We start from the raw sequence: 27629 nt of genomic DNA, 5'->3' as shown, positions 1-27629 counted from the left end.
AATAAAGTTGCAGTCGGAAATTTTAGCTAGTGTGCACATGGAAAACTCAGGCATTTGTTCTTTCTTAAAGAAATAAAAAAGTGATTGAAAGCAAAAACACTTTTCTGTGTTTTTGTTTTCCTACTCTTTGATTTTTATATAGCATTTATTCTTTCTTTTTATCTAAGTCTTTCTAACACTTTTGGAATATTGATGAAATTTATACAGTTAAAGTATTCCCAAACTGTTTAAATTCATTATCTTCCCAGTATTTGCTTTCTGAAAAGGAAATGATTAAATGGAGAAAATCTGTGGTCTCTGTTTCATGGACATTTTCATTGTCCAATCAATTTTCCTATGGATTCTATGTCAACCTTTTTTTCATAGGTTCCTTTATAAGCCAATTTATATATTAGGGCTGTAGTAAAAGTGAGTTGAATTTTTATTTCATAGTTTGCTTAATATAGTTTCAGGCAAGATAATTTATTTAAAATTGTGTCCATGTGAAAAGCATTCCATGTGACTATTAATTAATGTTTTTAAACGTTAGTTTTTATTTAAGTTATCAAATCACTAAGACATCTTGCCATGGAAGTTTGTGGCTTATGATTCCACTGCTTGTGCCCAGTGTCTGGATATGCTGACTGCCTTCCCCTAATGACATTCCCTTTTACCATCTGTTTCACAAAGCTTGTGCTGCTCCCCTATTTCTCTCTGTCCTGTTGTTTTGTTTTCTCATAAAAGTCATAATTGGTTTGATTTTATATTTCCTTCTTGTTTTTACCAGTGGATCGTATTGTGGGTCTGGATCAAGTCACTGGCATGACAGAGACTGCTTTTGGTTCAGCATATAAAACCAAAAAGGGCATGTTTCGTACTGTTGGGCAGTTATACAAAGAATCTCTCACTAAATTGATGGCCACCCTTCGAAATACTAACCCTAACTTTGTTCGCTGCATCATTCCCAATCATGAGAAGAGGGCAAGTACTAAGTAAAATATATTATATACCAAATTATAAGCATTTTTAAATTGTCAATTTCATTGCTAATTTTAAATTAATTTTATTTGTGTCATTTTATAAAGGACAACTTTTAAACTATTGTTTACTTGAATTAGGCTGGAAAACTGGATCCTCATCTAGTTCTTGATCAGCTCCGTTGCAATGGTGTCTTGGAAGGGATTAGAATTTGTCGACAGGGATTCCCAAACCGGATAGTGTTCCAGGAATTCAGACAGAGGTACCAAGACTTCAGAATTCTTTACATGTGCTTCACTTCTAACTGAAAAAGTGGTGGTAATCCTCAAGAAATAGTAAGAGGGTAAAAGTTAAATAGAATTCTTCCTATTTTTCTTAAAATCACTTAAATGTGCTGTTAAGCACTTGGAAATGACACATATTGAGATCAAGCATTAATCAGTGTGTCTTTTTGAAAAGAAATTCAGTTAATCAATAAAAACTTACTGAAACTTTATTATGGTTTAGATATGGGCCCTGCCCCCAAATATGTGGTTAATAGAGACAAGGCATTCAGAGGAAGAAATATTAATTTAAAATATATGTTCAGTGAGATAACTCTGAGCTAATTATCGATAAGATTAACTCATTTGTTCTAACCTTTTAAGTCTCTCCTTTAACTGAATTATAAAGGAGGAAAAGTAAGTCAGAATCTAATAAGATAATAAAGAGGACAGAGAAGAGAGCCACAAAATGATCTTGGGAGAAGATACTAATATTTTTTTTTTAAATTTTAATTGGCAGGACTGACTTCATTTAAATTCAGAATTGAAACAAAATATAATTATAATACAACAATTTGAAAAAACTATTTAACAACATTAGTAACATTTATCTCTGATAGACAAGTTTGGTCAACAGGACAAATGTTGTCTATGGAATAATTTCTACCGGGACTCCCCAGTACTCCACAGTAAACCTTTCTGTGCTTTTAGGAGACCAGCAAGCCATATCTACGGGGAAAATAGGATTTGAGTTGTAGCTCCCAAGGCCAGTCAGGTCTCAGGATTAGCTTTTTTGCCTTTTAGAGAAATAATTCTGATTTTGGGGGGAAGGGAAAATGATAGGGTCAACAAGGATAGTAGATAGTGATACTATCAAAGATGAAAATCCATTCTTTATTGTTTAGATTCTTTTTCTCCACTTATCATTTTTCTTATAGATTTCCTTAGGAAGAAAATTTTTTGGTGCTCAAGTTGAGTCATGTTCTTGCACTGTCTATTGATAAACTTTTCTTCATTCTACCTGATCTAAAATCCCCATGTATGATCCTTTGGATATTATTATGGAAATCTATGGGCCTCTTATCAGAATAATATTTTTACATATATAATCTACATAGAATTACAAAGGAAACCAATTATATTAAAATATAGCTGTCAAAATATTCTTTAAAAAATAATTCTTGGACCCCAAGCTAAGAACTTCAGCTCTATAAGATATTGAGCAAAACTTATTATTTTACAAGAAATATCTAATTTACAGTTCACTAATTCTTAGGCCTTTTTTGGCTACCTGTATCCTGACCCCACAAATATGACATATTAGTGACATTGTATGCTAAATATTGTAATAGATAATTCACTTTGTATTCCTTGGGACAGAAAGGAAATGATTAGCATTCATGAAACTGAATTCTTTGAATATTCTACCCATGCCTCATTCATATGCCAAAGGTTAAAAAACAGCATATTTATCTTATTTGAACTAGAAAGTCTAAAATCTTTGTTTTACAACTGAGAGAAGAAAATAAAAAGAAAAGCATGCAGCTAGCCCCTAAAAATGATAAATCAAAATTTTAAATTGTAAAATTTTTGAAATTGTAAAATAAAAATTGTAAATTAAGAAATTTTCAATATTTTCAATGGCACTGATTAACTATGATATGACTTTTCCTTGTGTGAGGTATTTGTCCCCTACTGCTGGGCATATAAAGCATATATTCCTTTTATCCTTAGAACCATTTTTATTTTTTATGGTAATTTTATAGGAAGAGGATTAGTCTTTGTAGTCAAAAGACTGGGTTCAAGGGCTATCTCAAGCCATGCAAACTTTGACAATGGTTAATTTTGGTTAATTTCTCTGAATCTCAGATTCCTTGTATATAAGAGGATAGCAGTTGTATACCTTGAGAGTAAATGAGATAAAATATGTGAAAGTTTTTTGTATGTTTTATAAAATTATAGAAATGGCATTTCAAAGTTACTTCTACTTTTGGATTCATTATCTGTAGCGTCCCTTAAGGCTACTCTATCTGCCTACCCATTGGTGGCCACGGCAAGGCCAGTTCACCTGCCTTCAGGCTCCAACCTGGATCACACAGAGACAGACTGACCAGGAGGTGCAAACATTCTGTCTTTATTCAGTCATCCTTTCAGGGGGGAGCAGCAGAAAGCAAGAAGCAAGAGTTCTGCTCAAGGCTGTCTGTTTATGCTGCCTCTCTTCCCAGATTGTGCCCAGCCCACTCAGAACTGCATGGGCTGAGCCCCCAGAAGAGAAGCTTCTGGAGTTAGTGCTTGCTGTCACAGGAGGCGGTCTAGCAAGAGGACACGCCCCTCGCCATCAAGAAACCTATAGCAGTTCCTTTAACTACTGCCAGACTCCTCATCCTCCTGCCTCAGAGGCCAAGCCCCTTTTTACCTCCTGGGCCCGCCCTACCAGCTGACATGGTGTTCAGGCTCCATGGTACATCTCAAAGAGAGAGAAGTGCTTCATTGCCCCTAACAACCATCCTTAACTTCATTGTTCAACCCAAAGAAACAACAATAATTTTGGGCCTTTCAGGCCAAGTAGGTAGCCACCATCTTTAGAGTCTGGGATAGGAAGAATTAAACATGATCTTTTTTCAAGTTTTCAGTCAACAAGCATTTATTAAGTACCTCCAACTTGTTAAGCTCAGAATACAAAGACACCAACATATGCCTTCAAGGAATTCACATTCCAACATGGGAGGGTGGGGTTGAGGAGGGGAAGAAGTGCAAAATATACATATTATATAATTTGTTATATATTTATAGTGGGGAGTTTTCAACTGTACAAAATGTAGAAGACTGTAATATACCTGTTAGAGACAAAAAGTTGCTAGCAATAAAGGAGAACATAAATATATACTAAAAATTTATTGAGGTCTCTTTGCTCTGTAACTTTTTTACAGATATGAGATTCTAACTCCAAATGCTATTCCAAAAGGCTTTATGGATGGTAAACAAGCTTGTGAACGAATGGTAGGTTTTCCTTAAGTTTTAAGTTATTGTTTGGTATTATATATTGTTGTTTGTGCAGAAACTAAACCAATTTTTGTCTCTTAGATCCGAGCCCTAGAATTAGATCCTAATTTGTACAGAATTGGACAGAGTAAGATATTCTTCAGAGCTGGCGTTCTGGCCCACTTGGAGGAAGAACGAGATTTAAAGATTACAGACATCATCATCTTTTTCCAGGCTGTTTGTAGAGGTTACTTAGCCAGAAAGTAAGTTGCTAGGCAATGTTATAAAAACAATAATGGCATTTATTTATTGCATAAAAGATTGCAAAGATGTTATAAACAAAAAAGTCTCAGCTTTGTGACACTTTCTTTTAGGGACTTCTCCCGATTCCCTCAGTTCTTAGTTTCCACTCTTGATCCTCTCTTCTACCACTAGCAAACCATTGTATTTATTTTGTGTGTGTCTTATATGTACTTTACTGCAAACTTGTTATATGCTCAGAATAGAAAATGAGATTCTTCAGAGGCAGGAATTATCTAGTCTCTCTTATGCTCATAGTTACTGGCACCTTGTGGGTGCTTACTTAATGAATGTTTGTTGTTATGTAGATATATTTGGATCCTTGAACTAAAAATTCATTATGGTTTTATCATGAAGAATATTTTACAATGTTCTCATTCTTTGAAAGTTAATAATCTTTAAAAATTGTGGTGTTCTTCTTTTGTATAATATATGATGGTTCTCTGTGGAGCAGGTTTCTTGGGAGGTTTTCTGGAGGCAGCTTTAGTTTCAGTTCAGAGTAATAATCATTTCAAATACAGCCAACTGATAAAATCCAAACGTTTATTTTCTCCTTCCTTGATTCCAAGAGCTCTTGTAGTTTGTCCTTTGCTTCTTCTCTAGCTCAACTCCGACTCGTGGCTTCTTCTGAACTGATGCTCCTCCACTCTGAATCTTTTCAACTAAACTTTCGACTGAGCCTCTGTCAGCTTCTTATATATATATATATATATATATGTGTGTGTGTGTGTATATAATATTATTATTAAGAGATTATATATAATCTCTTAAAGGTTGACTCCTCCTCTGAGGGAGGGATTAAGGGAGGTGTGAATTTAAATATCTCATACTGAACCCTGAAATCTCCCAAATGTGTGAACTAATGTGTGAGCTAAAATCTTGAATATCTCCCAACTTGTGAACTCCAGTGTGTGAGCCAATGTGTGAATTCTCAAAGGTGCAAACACAAGCATTGTTTCTATCAATTCTAATGAGTTAACACCTTGTTTCAAGTTCTAGCCCATAACAAAAAATATTTATTAAAATGTTTAAAATATATGTCCTATGTTACATGCTAAAAGAATAACTCAAGATCTCTGTTCTCAAGAAACCTGAAATACAATTATGGTAAATAAAAGAATAAATGCATTTTAAAAATACCTACTGCATGGGGCACTAAGAATCCAAATATAGTCTCTTCCTTTATGGGGTTTATGGTCCATCAGATAAGATAACATCCCCATATAAGTATATACCAAAAAAAAAATCAATGATAATTAGGTAGAAAGGGTAGATCTAGCAGCTTGAGAAAGGTAAAGGTCTCCTGTAGAAGGTGGTATTTGAGCTGAGCTTTGAAAGAAAGTAGGAAAGTTAAGAGGTGTAGAGAGGTAGAATTGAAGAGGAAACTTGTTCCATGCATGAGAGGGACAGCCTGTGCAGACAGGGACATACAGGAATTTGAGTATTAACCATGAGAAACAAAAAGAAGCTTAATTTGACTAGACCTCTATGTGTCATGGGGAGTACTGTATAATAAGCTTGGAAAGGTAAATTGGAGCCAGTGTTCTAATTATCAAAAAGAGGAGTTTATATTTTCTCCTAAAGTTAGTAGAACTAACTATTACTAATTAGTAAGACAATGACAGGGGTATTTCCAGATCTTTGCTTTAGGAAGATCACTTTAGTAACTATATGTTGGATAAAATAGAATGGAGAATTGAGGCAATAAGCCTCTTGAAATAATCTGACTGAGAGACAATGAAGGAGTGGTGGCCATATGAATAGAGAGATGTCTTAAAAGAAGACTTTATGACATGAGGTCTGATTGGACTTCAAGAAGGCAGAAGATAGAAAAACAAAGGATGTCAGCGTTGTGAAACAGAATGACAGGAAGAAAAGAAGGTTATTGTGTTGGGAAGAAGAAAGTTAGGCAGGTGACCCACCTATTTTGGTAAATCAGAGAAGTGAGGATTTAATTAATGAGTTCTCTTATTTTTTCTAAATCAGATATCTAGTACTTCTGCATTAAAAGATTTCATTACCATTGAATGAAAAGTCAGGACTATATGTGTAGCTTTGTGGTCTTAATTTGAAGCTAGAAGAATAAATTTTTCAAGAAGAAGGGGAAAATAAATGATCTTGGGGAAACACACGTTTATGGAATGAGAGGGAAGAATAGTCATCTGAGGAAACATAAGGAGCAGCCAGGATGACAGAAACCATAGGAGTAGAGTTCCAAGTAGAGGGAAGATAAACAGTATAAAATAAAATACTGTAGAGAAGTCAAGGAAACAAAAAAAAAAGACCATTGAATTCAATAATTTAGAAGTCAAAATGACCTTTGAAAGAGTAGTTTCAGGAGCATGAACTGAGGTAGAAAGGTAGATTGGAGCCAGTGTTCTAATTATCAAAAAGAGGAGTTTATATTTTCTCTTAAAGTTAGTAGAGTTTAATTAGTAAGACAATGACAGGGGTATTTCCAGGTCTTTGCTTTAGGAAGATCACTTTAGTAACTATATGAACTGAGGTTCAGGAGGTAGAATGCCTCTATTTGTAGAGATCTAGGAAATGGAGGCAGTAGAGATTAAGGCATTTATTCAAGAAGTTTCATCCATAAGAGAAAATACCACTATAGCTAACATGGACATTACAGTCAAGCAAAAATTTTCAGAATAAGGCAAAAACCTATGCTTTTTTAAGGATAAGGATAAACATACAATTGGAAAGGAAGAGAAAATAAATTGAAAGCCCAGGTAAAAGTGGGAGAAAGTGCTTTAAAAAGAATAGAAACACATGACTTTTAAGAGTAGTATCTAAGATAGATTTTCACATTGATGAGAAGACAAGGCAACTTCTTGTCAAAATGGAAAGGAAATGAGGTCTGAGTCATAAACATGCACAATTATAACAGTATTAGTTCACCATACACTTTAAAAATCCATATAATGAATTCCATATAATGAGATTGGTTTGGCAAATGTATAAATCTTAACAAAATTAGGTGGCTTGCATTTATAGTGATCAAGGTTTCTCATGCTAAGATCATATGTAGTGTGTAGGAACTAAAATATTTTTATTAACTAAAATACTTTTTTCTCTGACCACATTAAGGTAAAAAAGAATTTGCTATATTATTTATTCAGAAAAACTTGGTCATCCCCAAAGCTATAAATTTTGTCCCAGTACTTAGCATAAATATGCTTCTTTCTTTTTATTTCGGTTCTAAGGGCATTTGCGAAGAAACAGCAACAATTGAGTGCCCTGAAAGTCTTACAACGTAACTGTGCAGCTTATCTAAAATTACGTCATTGGCAGTGGTGGCGAGTTTTTACTAAGGTTAGTTGTTTGTATGTTTTTGAATAGCAGTTTGATTATGTATTATGTATTACACGATTATGTAAAGAAAACAAAGACTGTTAAACTTATTTTTGATTTTGCCACAGGTGAAGCCTCTACTGCAGGTTACCCGCCAGGAGGAGGAGCTTCAGGCCAAGGATGAAGAGCTGTTGAAAGTTAAAGAGAAGCAGACAAAAGTAGAAGAAGAGCTTGAAGAAATGGAAAGGAAACACCAACAGGTATGTTTATTGACAACTTGAAACTCCTGCTATTGCCATTAATTAATAGAATTTCACAAAGTGTTATTTGGAATAAATGGTAAAATTCCATATACTACTGAAGAATGATTCACATATTTATTTTCATTATATTTATTTATAATAAATATAATTAGTAATTAGCCTACCCAGAGACTTTAAAATCTTGAAGAAATAGTTATATTTAATATATTACTTTATTAAAACAATTAGAATTCAAATATAGATGTGGTTTAAAGACTAAAACATGGCATTTTGTCTAGCTTTTCTTTCTCCTGAGTTTCCACATTAAAAGGGCAAAATCTACTTGTTTCTCTTACCTCTTTTTTTCTTCCATGTCACTTGTAACTACAAGCATTTATTGGATGAATATCTAGTCTGTATTCAAACTGGCATTAATTAACATCTATGAATCTGTCCTGAATAGAATAGAATAGAACAAAAATCACATAGCTTAATTCTTGAGAATTAACTCATCAGTATACTTTTGTGACAATTACAAAATTTCTCTTGGTCTTAGTGGATACCTAAAGTTAAGATAATAAAAATTACAATATCCCTAAATGAATTAATGGTTTTCATATAATAATAATAATATTTTAAAATAGAAACTAGTTAAAACATAGTTGTTCTATAAAAGATTAAGGTAAGAATGTCAGAGCATAAAGTTTGATAAGAAGTATAAGGCTTGTACTCAAGCTAGCTGGTATTAGACCAAAAAAAAATAATATCAATGAAGTAGAAGAAGTAATTATTTACATATAAAATAAATGTGATGTGTCTGTAAAAATTTAGGAGAGAATTATTTAATATATTTAGGAAAATTAGGTAACCATATGATGAAAAACTTATATGCCTAAAACCATATTCCATATTAAACTCTTATGGCAACTTTTAAAAATAAGTTATAAAGGATAGTATAAAAAGTATACAATAACTCATTGTCAATGGGAGAAAAAGTTTATCCACTGAATATAAGAACAAAATAGAAGAAATAAGATGGGCTTTTACATAAAATTAAAGTCATATGTACAATAAAAATACTCAGTGAGTATAAGAAGAAAAATAAACTGGGAAAGATATTTTTGTGTAGATTCCTTCTTTATTCATTCTGTGGGTTTTTAAAATGCATTCTGAACTAATCATTGTTCATGTATATATGTGTGTTTGTGTGATTGCCTAAATATACAGAATGGGGGCAACTAGATAGCACAGTGGATAGACCACCAGCCCTGAAGTCAGGAAGACCTGATTTCAAATCTTACCTCAGAAACTTAACATTTCCTAGCTATGTGACCCTGAGCAAGTCTCTTAACCCTAAATGCCTCAGCCAAATAAATAAATAAATAAATGTGCAGAATGGACAGAAAAATAAAAAGAGATATTGAATCTAACTGATGAACATTTTATAAATTGACATTCATAAATTCAATTTTATGTTATTTGGAAGTTTATCTGTCTAACTTGGTTTTACTGTTGTTTTGTTATATACACCATTTAACAGATAATTATTACCTAAGAAAAGTAGGATTATTATGTATCTAGAAATGTAATTTCTTTTGATGCATACTGATAATTGTAAATTCTAGCTATGTTTCTTTGACAAAGTTTCAGAACTATTACAATCTTCTCTAATAACTGTTTTGTATGGATGTATGGCATTTTATTAGGTATTTTCTATGTTTATAGCTTTTAGAGGAGAAGAACATTCTTGCAGAGCAGTTACAAGCAGAAACAGAGCTCTTTGCTGAAGCTGAAGAGATGCGAGCTCGTCTAGCTGCAAAAAAACAGGAGCTAGAAGAAATTCTTCATGACCTGGAGTCCAGGGTTGAAGAGGAAGAAGAACGAAACCAAGTTCTCCAAAATGAAAAGAAAAAAATGCAAGGGCACATTCAGGTATCTGTAAATGTTTCTTTGAAGGAGCATGTGGTTCAAAGCTGATAATATTTCTGAATTTTTTTAACTATATAAAGGCCTGGGTCAGCACATGCTGCAGGATTCTTACTATTTTCTACAAGTTCCCTGATGATAAGGCCTGCCCCACAATTTCTCTAAAATTTCTTCCAACAGAAAGTAAGCGCCTTGAGGGTTGGATTCTTATATTTTTATTTTTTATCTCTTTTGCTGCCACAAAATCAGTGTTTAATGAATGTTTGTTGAATTGATTTGCATTATATGCCCTCTTGACCTGAGCTTGTTTAGTTAGCCACATTTAATAGAACATCATAGTGAGGCCCTTGAGAGTAAATCAGGTCTTGAAGTTTTCCAAGTGCCTTTGTGGAATGAATAGAAGTTGTAGATAGCAGATTTGTGTGTGTGTGTGTGTGTGTGTGTGTGTGTGTGTGTGTGTGTGTATTAAGTAGGAAGAGATTGATTAAATTAAATTATTTACAATTAAACTTAGAAATCCAGTGATAGTGATGTTGTTAATCATGTCTTCAAAAGTTAATTCTTCTTTTTTTTGCAGTAGTAACATGGTGTTATGGTTAGAACTTAATCTGTATTTTACATTCTTAAGTAACATTTTACCAATGCAAGATGGCTTATGAAATCATAAATGAATAATGAATGAAAAGCAAGTAATCCCTTTGTGCCAAATTCTTTGTTAAGTAGCAGATATACGATAGAAAAAGAATATAAACTGCTTTAGAAGCTCATGACTTAATTGTTGAATAAAACACATGTAGGAGAATTTAGGTGCAGAGCAGATAAATTAGATGTTTTAGCTGCAGGCCTGGATATCCTAAGAGATTAGCTCCAGGGTATTTGCTCCACAGGAGCTGCAGCTACCTTTGGGAATAAGGGAGTGTCCTATAGATCAAAGTGAACAAGTGATTCTGGGTTCCCTCTGGCAGGAGTTGAGAGTCCTGCCCAGGAAGGGAAAAAGGAAAGAGGACCTCAGTAGTAAGGTTGGGGTGACTTTAATGGCAGAGGGTGGTGGAAGTAGCATCTTACATTGGGTACCAGTTACAACCAGGGCTCTCCAGGTACCCCAACGTGGAGGAGTCTTAAGCAGCCTGCCAGCATAGAGCAGAAGTAAGGTCCTGTTCACTCGTTCTGGCTGGTCTTGAGGAATTGTATAATGAACATGACTTTCTCTTTTTTAGTCATTGTAGTCATCTAACTTAATCTTCATTCAACAAAAATTTATTAAGCACCTGCTATGTGTGGAGCACTAGAGTACAAAGGTAAATATTAAAAATAATAGCAGATTTTTATATAGTGCTTTAAGTTTAGCTGAACATTTGCAAAATAATATTTGATCCTCACAACAATCTTATGAGGTAAGTACTACAGGTATTTTTTATCTCTGTTTTACAGATGAGGAAACTGAGGCTCAGAAGTTAAGTGATTTGCCCAAGGTCAAATACCTAGTAAGTATCAGAGTAAGGATTTCAAACCCAGGCCTCTCCTGATTCCAAGTCTAGCACTCTTTTCGCAACACCCTGATGCCTCATGTTTTATCTCATTATAAGATATCCTTGAGAACCCTAAAATGTAGTGTAACTCCCATTTGGATAAACTGGTACACTCACTGTAACACCTCACACATCTCACTTGGATGTGTGGATACCTCTCACTCACTGGGCTGAATATTTCACTGTCATCACACTGGTCAGATTAATGTTACTCAGGAAGGACCATTATCATGAAGCTACATCTAGATTCACTTAGATTGCTGTAAGTATATCTGTTACGAAGAATATGCCCCTTCCATGCTCATCACTAACTCTTAAGCCTAAAATATTCTTCCATCTATACTAACCAGCTACTCTCAATCATAAGACATAGCCATTTATTTACTAGTAAAGAAAAACAACAACATAACAAGAATTTGCATATTAAAGCAAATTCAGTAATAATAAATCCATATTTAAACTTGAGGTACAGTCTTTTCCACCAATACACTCAGTAGCTGTGAGGAAAAGTGAGCATTTAGAAAACACAGGTACTTAGAATTGATAATTTATAATTGGACCTCAACTTTGACGACAAAAATCACTTCTCTTTTAACTGTCCTCATTGTTCAGCTCATAGCTCAGGAAGATAAATAAATCTAGCCAGCTCATCTTTCACAAAGATTATATATTGTCTATTAGATTTCAGCATCTCTTTTTTTATTACAAAGCCTCCTTCCCCTTTCTGCATTTTCCTTGTAAAGAAAAAGGAGTATCAAAGAAATAAAAGAATTAAAAATTGTTCTGAGATTCTTCTTTTCTCTGCATGTTGCTGAAAGGCAACAACAGCCATCTATCACACTGTGTCCTTAAAAGGTTTCACCAAAAACTAGTAAATTTAGTAAATAAAAATTTCTTTCTCTGAGTCTTTAAATCATTAAATTTTTTTAATACAAATAAATAAAGTATTTCCCTCATATCCTTTACAAAGTAATTAAAGTCTTTATAATTATAATTCATTTTCGGTTTAAAACTGCTTAGATCCCATCTGATATCTGTCTTTATACACACATTTTAGCAGTTTTTATTAAACCAAAATTCTCATCATTTTCCTTTTAGGCATCATATGGTTCATCCATAAAAAAAAGGCAGTCCTCTTTTGTTCTTTACAAGTCAACTTAATTCTTTCTTAATTCTGTATAAGATCAGGGCCTCCTAATAGTAGACATTCTTTTCAATATTCCTTGGCTTTGCAAAAACATTTAATATATAATGTTTTCTGAATTTGAGAGTGTGTATATACTTTTTTTTACTATGTACTTTGTATTTAGCACAATGCCAGAAGTTCATCCAGTAAGAAAAAAACATGATCCCCACTCAAACTATTTATATCTTTTTTTAATAGTATTTCATTTTTCCAGATATATGCAAAGATAGTTTTCAGCATCATCTTTATGTTCCAGTTTTTTTTTCCTCTTTCCCACTCCCCAAGACAGTAAGCAATCCAATATATGTTGCAGTCCTTAACATATTTCCATATTCGTTAAGACTACTGGCATTTGCACAAATAACTATCAATTCTTTCCATTACTACCAGTGAATCAGATTTCATTTCACATAGGATCCTAGATTTTTAGAATGGACTTCAACAACTATCTTGTTCAACCTACTTCTGAATAAGAATTCTTTTTACAACCTACTTGACATGTGGCCAATATCACCTCAGCTCGAATGCATCAAGGGAGAAAAAACCAAGTAAATGGTAGCCCATTTACTCTGCAATAGTTGAATCAGTAGGAAATTTTTTGTAATATTAAGTCCTTAATTTACCTCTCTGAAACCTGTTGTTCCTGGAGTTAGCTATTAGAACAAATAAAACAAGTCTAACACAGTCCTTCAAGTACAATTTTCATGCCCTTCCTTAGTCTTTTCTTCTCTAGGCTAAACATCTCCAGTTCTTTTAGCAAAGTCCTATTGGACGTGATTTTTAATCCCTCCAATACTGTGTCTGTGACCTTGGGCCAGTCATTTAAGCCTTCCTGGTCCCCAGTTTCTAAGGAGGTTGGACTAGATGTCTTCTGAGATCTTTTTCAGTTCTAGATCAATATAGTATCTTACTGTATTCTTACTGAGAATATGTGTGAATATAGATATTGTGTGTGTGTGTCATAATGTAACTTGAGATTGCATTTGCGTTTTTTGGTTGCCACATCACTTTTAATTCTTGTTAAATTCATGTTAAGCTCTCTGAATCTTTTTCAGACAAACTGTTGTCTAGCCAAATTTCCCCTGTAATTTTGAAAATTTTTTTAGCTCCTAATAGGTGTAAAAATTTATATAAAATTTGTATAGATTTAGCCCACCCTTCTTGTCTGTTCAAAGCATTATCCATCCTAACTGTATTCAGTGTGTTAGCCATCCCTCCAAAATTTTTTGTTGTTGTTTTTGTTTTTTAAAATATGCAAATTTAATGAGAATTCCATCTACTTCATTGATAAAAATATTAAATAGCACAGAGTCAAACAAAGAGACCTCCTTCAAAAGTAACATTGAAGCATTTATAATGACTTTTTCAATGCAGCTATTTAACCATTTCAACTGTTAACTCTGCCATCACTTTAGCCCTCATTTTTCTCTAGGTCAAAAGAATAGCATGAAATACTTTGTCCAATACTTTACTAAAGCTATCAATATAATTTCACTAATTTTACAGTTTTATAACCATGACAGAAAAGGAAATTAAGATTAGACTAGCATCACCTGTTATTAAGAAGACCATGTTGCCTCTTTATGATAACTTCCTTTTCGAGATATTTACTCTTTGTCTAATTCCAGAATTTTTCCTGAAATTGAAGTCAATTTCAATTTCAAAAGTAAAATTCTTTTACTTTTTTTTACTTTTTAAAAATTTGGATAATATTTACCTCTTGCCCCATTCCTTGTAGGATCTTTTCTATTCTTGAAGATCTTTCAAAGATTGATGACAATGTCTCCGTAATCACATTCTATGATTCTTTCAGTATCCTGTGATTCTTTCATCCTAATAATGGTGACGTGCTTGGAGAGTCCCTCTTGTTATAACTCTTTTTATCTTGGATATCATTTCCATTTAGCTATTTCCCCCTTTATTACGATCTAGAGATTTTTCTTCTTGGCAGATAAAATAGAAGGAAAATAAAAATTGTTTATCTTCCCCTTCTTTCTTTTGTCCATTATTATAATCACATGTACAACATAATAAAGCTTTAAAAAAATCCTTTTTATGTATCAATTTTTCTTTGACACACTCAGCTCAATATAATTCATGTTGTATCATCCATTTCCTTCCTTGAGTCTTCTGTGTTTTATCTTTTTTTTATTTTGGCAAGGCAGTTGGGGTTAAGTGACTTACCCAGGTTTACACAGTTATTGTCAACTGGCTGCGGCTGGATTTGGACTCCAGTCTTCCTGACTTCTGGGCTAGTGTGCTGGCCTACTAGGCCATCTAACTGCCCCTTGTATTTATCTTTTTAAAATCTAAATTTGTCAAATTCCCTGTATAGCCACATCTATCTGATATACTTTTTTCCCTTTGTGTTATCAGAATTTTGTTCTTAAGAAGTTTCCTAATAGAATACATTTAGACCATTCTATCTTAACTGAAACCTTTGAAATATGCTCTCACAATTTCTGTGGACATGTCAGACTAAAACACAAAAGGACTTTTCCTCTACTCCAGCACAATACAAAATTCTAAAATTAATTGGTTACTTTGTTCCACAGTCCTCATTATTTCCACCCTAGCAGTTCATGCCTTTTTGTTGAGAATCAGGTTCACTATAGGAGTTCTTTCATTGATTCCTTTACTTTCAGAGACACAAAGTTCTCATTAAGGCAAATTAGCAGTTATTTATTTCTTTCATCAAAAAATCAAGTCTAATGTTCAGATAATTGAAGTTCACCATCATGAGATCTCATGCCTATGCCAGGCTTACAATGTTTACAAACTCCTCATCTTTTTTTTTTTTTTTTTTTTTTTTTTTTTTTTTTGTCATGGGCTGCATTGGCAGTGAGGTGAATTCTGTGAATTCCTTCTGAGAGTGAAGTTTTTAAATGGATAAAATAAAATATATAAGATTACAAAAGGAAACTAGTAAATTGAAAAAGTTACCAAATAGTTTACAAAATAAGTTCTTGCACCTCAGATCAAGAACTCCTAGCAAGAACTAGCACATTCATGAATCCATCAAAAAAAAATTTATAAAGCACTAATGTGCCTTTCACTGTGGTATGCCATGGGCAGCAAAGTCAAAGTCTTTCTTTTCAAGGAACTTATATTCTAATAGGGGAAACAACATGTGAACAAGTAGGAAACGTGCAAGATACCTAGAGAAGATGGTTCTCTGATGTTACATTTGGTTTTCTGAACCCATTGTTCATCCCCAGTTCTGTAATATAGGGAAAGAAATGGGTTTGTTCAGTTCCTTCTTTTTACTCTTTTGTTATTATGTAAATTGTTTTCCTGATTCTTTTAACTTCATTGTACATTAGATTATGTAAGTCTTTTCATGTTTTTCTGTTTCATTTATTGTGTTTGTATCCCTAGTACCTAGTGGATAGCTTAATAAGTGCTTATTAATTGATTCTTATCCATCTTATTAATACTTTCTTTGCAGAAATCTAAAATATACTTAAATTTTTGCATAATTTCTGTTCTTATTTCCATTGCTCTCTCCCATGTTTCCCACTTTTGGTTCCTATATTTCCTTATGTATATGCCTTCTTTATATACAGTGGTATTCCCTTATTATTTCTTTTGAACTTATAACCATTTTGAGACATATTCTAGTCATTGGTTATATCCTACCAAGTCTTAGTGAAACTCAAGAGATGAGATTTATCTTCTTGCATTATGAACTCTCTTATCACCCTGTTACCAATATTTTATGCATTTGATATTTACATTTGAGATCATTGAAGTTTTTTGCTGACTTCTTTAGATTTTTTTCTCCTATGAAATTGTCTTCACTGCTACTTTACTTCCCTCATTGTAGGGACTTTCTTTAGTATCTATCTTAATGAATATATGTAGGCATGTTTTCCTTCCCACCTCTTCTCATCTCTTCCCTTCCTTTTTTAATTATGTTTGTGATGGGGATTACATTCTTATCAGCCCTTGCTAAGTATATGCCATATTGCTTGGAAACCAGTCAATGCTATATTTTAAGCCTTGGTTCTGAAATCTCAATCCTATTGTCATACCAGCTGTTTACTTCCTGAATTTAATGCTGAATCCCAAAAGAGTGAGGATTTCACTTCCTATAAAATGCTGTGAAGGAGCATGGAGTAATAGAGAGAGAGCTGGACTTGGATTCAGAAAGACTTGGGTTCAAATTCCACCTCTAATTTACTAGCTGTGTGACAATGGATTAGTCACTTAGCCTATCTGAGCCTCAGGTAACAAACTGTAAGCTTTGTGCAGATTGTTATCTGCATACATATAGGGAGATTTAAACCTTTTGATATTGTCTATAATGCATTTGTATAAGGGGGAAAACTGCTTGTACTATTAATGATTTATAATCAGTGATTTATAAGTGTAATTTACAATGATTTAAATGTGATAGGGATGAATTAAAGGACTTTAGGCCAATGATCTTTAAATATGGGTGACAGATTGCATTTCATTATGTACTTATCTGATTCATCTTTAGCTAAGTATCAGAATTTGAGATATGTCATTTAATATCTGTAAGGAGATTTAATACATTCAAGACAATTTTGTAAAAAGAGTAAATACTAACTTGGTAATCAAATTATACTCTAGATAATCTTATGCATTTTTCTATGTATATTGCTTTTAATCAGGCTTTAATTATTTTTTAGTGTGATTCTGAGGTGTAAGCTATAATAAGATTGTACTAGAAAAAGTAAGCAAAATATGTACTAAGTATGCTTCTTCTGTGAAGGACTTAGAAGAGCAGCTTGATGAGGAAGAAGGAGCTCGACAAAAACTACAGTTGGAAAAAGTCACAGCAGAAGCCAAAATCAAGAAAATGGAGGAGGAAATTCTACTTTTAGAAGACCAAAATTCCAAATTTATCAAGGTATCCCTGTGTTGTCAACGAGTTTAGAATTTGAAAAGAATATTTTCCATGTCCATGCAAACTCCCTGAATTTTATTTTATATTGGTTCATGTATTGTTCTTTCTAAGATTGTGATTTCATTTTTGTCTTTGTGTCTGTCTCAAGATCCCTAGCAAAATACTTTCCACCATAGTGTGTGTTCAATACATTTTTGGATTATATTGAATTGAATTTTTTTTTGTCTTGTCTACTTTTATAGACTTTTTGAATTGTAGAAATTGGCAATTCCAACTAAATTCATAAGTCATTTCAGTTTTACTTGTTTTAATCATTTCACTATGAAATATACATTATATAAATTTTTAGTTTCAATTACTTCATTTTAGCCCTATTTTATGATATATCATTAATGGAGGTGCTTGGTACCACTTTTAAAAGTTTTATTTGACATTTTGAGTTTATTTTATAAATCAATTTATAAATTTATAAATCAATTATTTATTCCCTAATAGGAAAAGAAACTGATGGAAGATCGCATTGCTGAATGTTCTTCTCAACTGGCTGAAGAAGAAGAGAAATCCAAAAACTTGGCCAAACTCAGGAATAAGCAAGAGGTGATGATCACAGATTTAGAAGGTAAGTATTTTGTAACCATGAGTATTTAGTGCAAAGCTTCCTAAACTGTGGGTCACAGCTCCATATGGGGTTACCTAAGTTGCAAGTCATGAAAAATTTGTACTTGTAAAAGGTATCAAATATTCCACCAAGATTAATTTTTTATGTATGAATCAAATGCAAATTTGTTCTCATCTTTAATAAATGGTGAAATTGTGCATATACCAAAGATTTGTTTCAAAATAAATTTCTTTATCATTTATTTTCAGTAAATATTTGATTTATATAAATGGAATCATGTAAGAATTTCTTAAGTGAAAATGTGTTGTGAGTGTAAAAAGTTTAAGCACTGTTTTAAAGTACATGTAGCAGAAGCTCACTCATTTTTATGCTATCTAATTTTTTAAAGAATGCCCACATAGTTTTCTAAGACCATAAGTTCTAGAACATAGGCTCTTCTGTGTTTTTAGAAGGAATTTTCCCTAAACTATTTAGTTTACAATTCCATTACAAAACCCAAAAACCTTTGATTCTTAGTGGGTCATTTTTGAAACTGGTAAAAAAAAACAAAACAACCAAAAAAAAAATTTTTTTTTTGAATAATTAAAGTTTTTTTAACATTGTTTTGTTCTAGGTCTAATGTTAGTTGTAATTTATTTTTTTGTTCTGAAAAGATAAAAGCAGGTATACGTAAAAAAAAAAGAAAGCGAAAAATCAGGTTGAAACCTACTTAGTGGGGAGTGCCCTAAGGTAGAGTTACTTAAAACTTGTTACTGCCCCAATCTCAGATCCTCAAGAAGTAGCAAATAAGAATCTAAAGCAAGAATCCAGTGAATAGAGGCAACTAGTAGAGCAGTGTTTTCACCTAGAATCAGGAAGTTGAGTTAAAATCTACAATACACAGGTATCCATAATAATTGGGCTTTTAATAGGCCTAACTTCTTTGCTCTCTTTAATCTCATAATATTTGCTAATAATACTTCATGTTCTTTGTGTAATTAATAATTTTTCTTCTCAATTTTAGGATCTTCTCTATTAGTTTCTATGTTTGTCTGCTAGGTTTTTATTGAGGCCTTTTTTTCTCTTGATGCCTTGGGTTGTAGACCTTATCACTTATATCCCTCCCTCTTTACTGGTGCTTCAGACTCCTATCCACTGCACTATCTAGTAGCCTGAATTAATTAATTAATTTAGGTAATAAATTAGAACTCAGTGCTGAAAATAGAGCACTGGGTGCATTCTACTTGATTGTCAAACCTCCTCCCCTTCCCCCCAAATTAAGTAAACTCTTAATGGAGAGATTGTCGATAATAGTATTTCAACTTCCCACTTTTATGGTTATCATTAGTTAACAGAAAGGTAGTGTTCTTCAGCTAATCATTTGGTAACACCATTTGTTTTGAGCTTTGTCATCTTTCCATGTTGTCTTTACTTACATTCTGGTCATTTGTGATATTGTTCCTTAGATTTGATTTGATTTGAAGAAAGGAGTTTCTTCATTGTATGTGGTTTTATGCAGGTTTTCCTCTGTTTCTCTGCAATCTTTATATTCATTATTCTTTACTCCACAATATTATTTCTTTACCTTCACATACCACAATTTGTTTACCCATTCCCTAATCTCTGGGGCACATGATTTGTTTCTAGTTTTTAGTTATTATCTGTATAATCCTATTTAGACTGGACTTAAAAATTCATTGATATAGGAAACTCTCTCTACTGTAGCAAGTAGACACCTGCTCTACATATGGTCATAGAGCGTTGTTAAATGATATGTGAGAGTCACATAACTAGTTTGTGTCTGGGCACAGGATTTGAGCCACATTCTTCCACTTTGTAATGTTGCTATGGATGTTTTTGTATGTGTGGATTTTTTGTTGGTGTTTTGTATTTCCCTGGATTATAGACCCAGTAGTGGAAACTTTGGTTAAAATAAATTGAGTAATTTTGTGGTGGTTTTTTGTTTTCTTTTGTTTTGTTTTTTGTTTAATTTGAAATTGTCTTTCAGAATAGTCTAACCAGTTAGCTATATCAATTGTGGATTAAACCTTTCTTCTCAAACACCCTAAACATCAAATTTTCCCGTCTTTTCTAATTTGATAGATATGAAGTCATGTCTCAGTGTTTTTAATTTGCATTTATTAATTGATTATTGATGATCTTGCAGTTTCTCAGATCCTTCTTAGTAGTTTGCCTTCCCCTCCCCACCCACCCCCGAAAATGTAAGTGTATTCTTTGAACACTTATCCTTTGGGAACATCTTCTTATCTTAAAGATTTGTTATTTGGTACCCTTTAGATTCAGAAGGACAAGAGATCTCAAATTGTGTATTGCTACAAATCACTAACATCTTTCCCCGCCCCCCCCCCCCCCCCCGTCAGTCTTTATTTATTTATTTGTTTGGTTGGTTTTTATTATAGCTTTTCATTGACAAAATATATGCATGGGTAATTTTTCAACATTGACCCATGGAAAAACTTCTGTTCTAACTTTTCCTTCCCTCTACCCTTTCCCCTAGATGGCAAGTAGTCCCATACATGTTAAATATGTTAAAGTATATGTTAAATACAATATATAACATCTGGTTTTTAAAAATAGAACTGATTAATGGTATAGTTACGGTAACCTAAAAGCAAAACCAAACAGTATTATAGTCTTTGATAAACCCAAATACACAAACTACTTGAGAAAGATGCGTATAAATCTACAAAACTGTTAGGCAGACTCAAAAACAGTTTTGTAGAAAATGGATTAGGCCAGCAATATATGCCAAATAATGCCACAAGAAATTTTAAATTGATAAGTAATCTGATCAAAATAGGTCACACCATAAAAACCATATCCCTCACAGCTAGAAACTGAAGAAGTACTTAAAAGAACAGTGGAGATAATAAAAAATAAAATGGAAAATTTTGGTTATGTAAAACTTTTAAAGGGACAAAAATAAGTCAATACAACTAGAATTCAAAGAGATACAGAATTGAGGAAAGTCCTTTACCTCTCTGATAGACGACTGATACCAACTTTCTTTTATTAAACCATATAATTGGGAAAAAAACAATCCCAGTTTTTCTTCTCCTTGCTCCAGGTCCAAAGACATCTTCCAACACTGTGTCTGCTTCTCTGAATATGCAATCTGTATTAATACCTTAGTTATTCCTCCTTCACACAATTCCTATCAAACTCATATCTCCTTTTAAATTGTAATGGGTTTCAGACATTCAGACATATTACAAAATGTAGCAGAGACCGTGGCATGTTTTTGAATAATAAAATAAAAAAACTGCTTATTCTTGAAAAAATTCCAACTTGGTTGTCTTGGTGTGTTCAGTGTGTTGAAAAGCTCTCCTATGTCTTGCCTTAGAACGCTTAAAGAAGGAAGAAAAAACTCGTCAAGAACTAGAAAAAGCTAAAAGAAAACTTGATGGTGAAACTACAGATCTTCAGGACCAAATAGCTGAGCTACAGGCCCAGATTGAAGAACTAAAAATCCAGTTGGCCAAAAAAGAGGAGGAGCTACAGGGTGCTCTCGCCAGGTCTGATATTAATAAGAACATTGTATTTAATCATGTTCATAATGGATCTTATTTCTGAAGAGGTTGGAGAAGAATTGTAGAGAGATGTTTGCAAATGTCAGCTACATATGCCAAAGTTAATATAACACCAAAATGACTGGCTTTACCATAACAGAATTGCCAGTATTTCTGTTAATTTAAATTTTTCAAAAAACTTGGGGAGTGGAAGGATACAATTTATTTTTCTCAATTTCATCCCCATTTATAAGATATTCTGTTTTTAGAATGCAGACATATTTAATTTATATTCTAGAATCTACATTTGTTTCAACATAATGATTAAATTTATAACCAAAATTTCTTTTGGAATAAGTTATACCAATGTTTGGTCACGTGACCTAAAATAGTATGACTTTTTTGGTTACAGAAAATTCTCTACAAGAAATAATCTTACACTAAAAATTGTGTTTTGTTTTGTTTTGTTTTTTGCTGTTTAATAGCAAATAAAGACATCTTATCAAATTTACAGATGACACCAAGAACTAGAAGTAGCACATTAGGTAATAGAATCAGAATCCAAAAAGATTTTAAGGGTCTTACACCATTGGCATGAATATTGTGAAATTATGAAAGGATAAATAAAAATCCTTACATAGGTTCAAAAAATTGACCTCATAAATAAAAAATTGGGAGTACAGTTCATAGATAGCAATTCATCTGAATAAATAATAGGTGTTTTAGTGAACTACAAGCTCTATGAGTCATGTGTAATGAGACAGTCAAAAATTTTTCCATATTGTACCTTACATTTTATCTTTATCCAAGTGTAAATTTTATATTTGTTTCTATTGAGTTACATCTCATTAGACTCAGCCCAGTCTTCCATCACATAAAGTTTTATCTGGATCCAGATAACTGTCCTTTCCATCTTTGCATCATTTGCAGTTTTGATACACATGCCATTTACTTTATTCAAGTAGATGATAAAAATATTAGCTAGTATAGGATCAAGCACAGATCCCTGGTACAACCATTGGAGAATACCTGTTAAAATGAGACAGAACCATTAATAATAGTCTTCAAACCCAGCCATTTACCTTGTTCAGAATCTAGCTAAGTTATAATGTCATCTTTACCCTCTCTCTTCATCTTTTCTACGAGAATGGCATGAAATCTAATTATTTATTAAGACATAAATAAATTATGTCTGTAGCATTCCCCTGATCAACAAGCAGTTCACACACGCACACACACGCACACAGACACACTGCTCTTGATAAAGTCATACAAACTCTTTATAATCACTAATTCTTTTTTCCTTTAATTCTGCTCCTTAACTTGCCTTGCCTATTACTGGTTTAACCTCCCCCTACCTCTCCACCTTTCCTCATTTCTTTATAGATTTTGGAAGGTGCTGTACCCTTCATGATCAATGTGAATAGGTTTTCAGGACTACGAGCCTCTCCCTCTCTTGCCCCCCATGGCTCTGTGTCTGTTTTTCCTCTGCACCTCATTTGTATAACTTAATAACATAAACAGTTTGTCCATGTTGAATTCCTAGAAATTAATCTTTGATATTGGCTCTTATATGTTAAATTTTCTATTAACTTAAGGATTGGTTGATAGAAAGTCCTGAAAATCTGCAAGTTCATTGAATGAGAGAAGACAATTTCCTCTTGTTGGTTCCTCACCTTTTGAATGATGAAATTATTACTGAAGCAAGTCAAGAAGTGATTAATCCTGCAGTTGTCTGAATAACTAAAGGTCCCCATCACTACTGTATCTTTTTCTGTGGACCAAGTTTCTTACAAATTTCCCAAACTCCTAATTTTTTTTTCTGTCCAGGTGATCTATAATATACTCAAATAACATGCATCTATGTTGTGTTGTTTTATGTTGATAAAAAGTGCATATTCTATTGTCTGAATACATTGCATTCAGTACCAATAGAGAATAGTTTATATTTGTTACATGACATTGGGTAATTGACTTGGGGATTTAAAAAAAAAAATTTATATATGGTGGATAGTTATATATTGGTGGCAGATAGTTGACTGAGTAATATCCCCCAGCAGGATGGTATAAATTACTGACATTGACACTGTTTAGGTACTCAGTTTCCTGCCTTCAGGGCTCACCACACAAAGAAAGAATGAAGGGGCAACTGTGGTATACTTATGAGGTCTCCAGTGATTAGTATTGTTTAAGAAAACACTTCATATATATGTGTAGATATATGTGTGAGGATCTGATTTCATGTTATATCTGGATTTTTAACAGAGGTGATGATGAAACACTTCATAAAAACAATGCACTGAAAGTTGTACGAGAACTACAAGCTCAGATTGCTGAGCTCCAGGAGGACCTAGAGTCAGAAAAGGTGTCCCGAAACAAAGCAGAGAAGCAGAAAAGAGACTTGAGTGAAGAGCTGGAAGCCCTGAAAACAGAACTTGAGGATACTTTGGATACTACTGCAGCTCAGCAAGAGTTAAGGTGATTCTACTATGTACCCAGAAACAGGATTTTTAAAAATAATAATAGCTTTTTATTTTTCAAAATATATGCAAAGATAGTTTTCAATATTTACTCTTGCAAAGTCTTATGTTCCAAATTTTTCTCCCTCCTCTTTCCCCTCTCTCCTTCCCTAGATTGCGAATAATCCCATGTAGGTTAAAAATGTACAATTCTTCTTAACATATTTCCACATTTATCATGTTGCACAAGAAGAGTTAGATCAAAAGAGGGGAAAATGAGAAAAAAACCAAGGAAGCAAACAACAAAAAAAGGTGAAAACATTATGCTCCACATTGAGTCTCCATAGTCCTTTCTCTGGATGTAGTTGCCTCTCCATCACAAGTCTGTTGGAATTACCCTGAGTCATCTCATTGTTGAAAAGAGCCAAGTCCATTGGAGTTGATAATCACATAATTTTGTTGTTGTATGCAATGTTCTCTTGGTTCTACTCATTTCATGTAGCATCAATTCAAAATACAGAATTTTTTCAGGTCTCCCGTTAGCTCATATTTACCTAGTGCCTCAGAATACAAAACATACCCTATACATTTAATCATTTGCTCCTCACTGTCTGAGGTGGGTGATGAATATAGCATAGCACAGAGGTGTCAAGCTGGAAGATATCATCTGTTCTGGTGCTCTAATTAAGTTGGAAATTGAGCTCAGGAAAGTGTGAAATTGTTATTCCAAAATCACAATTATTGTACATGTATAACATCTGTAATCCTTTGACAAGATTATTAATTGGTGGGTCCATTTTCCTATTGTATTAGTGGTACTGTATTATATTGTTTTATAATCCTAAAGTGTGAGAAAGATTTGGAAAAGTGAAAAGTCCCTGCTTTCAAGGAGCTTACCCTCTTATGATAAGATACAGCAGACATATAAAAGTAAACACAAAGCCACAGGTAATGCCAAAAACTAGAATGATCAGAAAAGGCAGTGACCCATGAGCTGACTTAAGGGAATTTAAAAGATTCTAAGCGATATCGCTAAGATAACATCTCTTAAGATAATAGAACTGGAAATGGTATATCAAGTTTGAAGAATAATTAAAGAGCTAAAGTAACATGAAATATCTGTAAAAGTATCCAGGAACCAAAGTGTTAAAAGGATTTAAATGTCATGCTGACAGGTTTGAGATTTACATGCTTAAAGTAGAGTAATAATAAAGTGCTTTCTCTCACTTTTTCTGTATATGTGTGTATATATACATACATAAACATACATGTATATGTATACATTTTCCTTTTTCTTTATTTTTTACATTCATTTAAAAAATTTTTTTTGATTTCCAAATTCTCTTCTCCTAATTATTGAGAAGACAGGATATAATTTCAATTTTATGAAGGAAGTCATGCAAAAAAATTTACATATTAAACTATATTTCCCCCCCCCCCCAAAAAAAATGTACATATCTTTTGATCTAGCAATACTATTACTAAATATGCATCCCAAAGAGATTTTTTTTTTTAAAGAGGGGAAGATCTATATATACAAAAATATTTAAGGCAGCTGTTTTTGTAATGGCAAAGACTTGGAAATTCCAAAGCACTTGATGATGAACAGTGCTATCTACCTCCAGAGAAAGAACTAATGCACTCTTGAATGCTGATCAGAGCATAATGTTTTTCACTTAATTTTTTTCCTGGGTCTTTTTTTCTCTCCTTTGGGTCTGTGTTTTCTTTTACAACTTGACTACTATGGAAATATATTTTGCATGATTGTACATATATTACCTATATCAAATTGCTTACCATCTCAGGGAGGAGGGAGAAATTTTGGAACTCAGAATTTAAATATTAAATATTTTTAAATAATGTTAAAAAAATTAAGTAATTGGGGAAAATTTTTTAATTCCGTTTTAAGCCACATTTTTTTTAAAAAAATTAAAAGCAAGAGACATAAAGAAAGTAGAAATAATATATTTCAGTCTGTACTCAGTTCACCAGTTTCCTCTCTTTGGAGATGGCTAGCATTTTTTTAGATTTATTGATCAGACTAACTTAAGTTTTTCACAATTGATCATCATTACAATATTGCTATTAATGTGAACAATGTCCTCCTGGATTTGCTTACTTTACTTTGTACCATTTCATATCCATCTTCTCTGTCAAAGACATAATTTCTGGGTAGTTTAATCATTTTATTAATAATGCCAGCATGGTCAATTGGCCAAGGTTATCTCCATTTGGTTATTTCTTAGACCAGACAATCATGGCAGTGGGCTCACTGTTTATATGCCCTTTGGAAGAGAGATGTTCTGGAGGGTGACAACTTTGATTGGTTTAACAATGAATGAGAGAATGAATATTATAGTGAGGGAGCTGAGAATGACGTCATGTCAATGAGAGTTATTCCTTTTTCCAGATCACTACCATTCTTGGGCAGTCTGTTGAAAGAATTTATCTTTACCCAAACCTGAGTAGCAAACAATGGCTTTTCCACCTGCAAGAGATTGTTAATAAAGTTAGTCCAATCTCATTACTTCAAGAGACTTAACTTTTGAAGCAAGGACTTGAAAAGGGGTGTTTCCCCAAATCATTGGTTATTAATAATCATTTCTCTCACTTCTCAGGTTTTTCTGAAATCATACAGTTCATCATTTTTTTATAGTACAAAAGTATTCCATCACAATTATATATCACAACTTGTTCATACATTCCCCAATTAAGTATCATTCCTTCAGTTTCGAATTCTTTGTCATTACAAAGCTGCTATAAATATTTTTGTACATAGAGGCACTTTTCCCTCTTTGAACATTAGTGTTACTGGGTCAAATGGTATAGACAGCTTTATATGGATATGGATGTGGGTTTTTTTTTTTAATTATTATTTTTCAGGATGATTGAATCAGTTCATAACTCCACCAGGAGTCTATTAATGTCCCTATATTCAACATCCCCTCCAGCATTTATCATTTTCCTTTTCTTTCATGTTGGTATCTCAGGGTTGTTTTAATTTGCATTTCCCTGATCAATAGTGATTTAGAACATATTTTCATATGACTATAGATAGTTGATTTCTTCATCTGAAAACTGCCTGTCCATCTTCTTGACCATTTATGAATTTTTTTATATATATATATATTTTTTTCTTATAGTAACTTTTTATTGACAGAATCCATGCCTGGGTAATTTTTTTTTAACAACATTATCCCTTGCACTCACTTCTGTTCCGATTTTTCCCTCCCACCCTCCACCCTCTCTCCTAGATGGCAAGCAGTCCTATATATGTTGAATATGTCCTAGTATATATCCTAGATACAATGTATGTGTGCAGATCCAAACAGTTTTCTTGTTGCACAGGGAGAATTGGATTCAGAAGGTAAAAATAACCCGGGAAGAAAAACTAAAATGCAAACAGTTTACATTCATTTCCCAGTGTTTTTTTTTCCTTTGGGTGTAGCTGCTTCTGTCCATCATTGATCAATTGAAACTGAATTAG

At 33.0% G+C, this 27629-nt stretch overlaps 1 protein-coding gene across 8 annotated transcripts in view; it reads left to right on the top strand.

Moving 5' to 3' along the window:
- The window catches only part of MYH10 (myosin heavy chain 10), a 192231-nt gene that overhangs the window by 138536 nt on the left and 26066 nt on the right, over positions 1 to 27629 (top strand). For all 8 annotated transcript variants that reach the window (XM_031965494.1, XM_031965495.1, XM_031965500.1 and 5 more), the window contains 11 exons: positions 767 to 960; positions 1098 to 1219; positions 4151 to 4220; positions 4305 to 4465; positions 7709 to 7817; positions 7925 to 8056; positions 9764 to 9970; positions 17421 to 17558; positions 18051 to 18174; positions 21518 to 21689; positions 23949 to 24161. In XM_031965494.1, the coding sequence (XP_031821354.1) occupies positions 767 to 960; positions 1098 to 1219; positions 4151 to 4220; positions 4305 to 4465; positions 7709 to 7817; positions 7925 to 8056; positions 9764 to 9970; positions 17421 to 17558; positions 18051 to 18174; positions 21518 to 21689; positions 23949 to 24161 (1642 nt within the window). The remainder of the gene's footprint in view (positions 1 to 766; positions 961 to 1097; positions 1220 to 4150; positions 4221 to 4304; positions 4466 to 7708; positions 7818 to 7924; positions 8057 to 9763; positions 9971 to 17420; positions 17559 to 18050; positions 18175 to 21517; positions 21690 to 23948; positions 24162 to 27629) is intronic.

The sequence above is a fragment of the Sarcophilus harrisii genome, chromosome 4 (assembly GCF_902635505.1).
Source record: "Sarcophilus harrisii chromosome 4, mSarHar1.11, whole genome shotgun sequence".
Lineage (NCBI taxonomy): Eukaryota > Metazoa > Chordata > Mammalia > Dasyuromorphia > Dasyuridae > Sarcophilus > Sarcophilus harrisii.
Note: the sequence above shows the minus strand (reverse complement) of the source record. Positions and strands in the feature narration are given on the sequence as shown.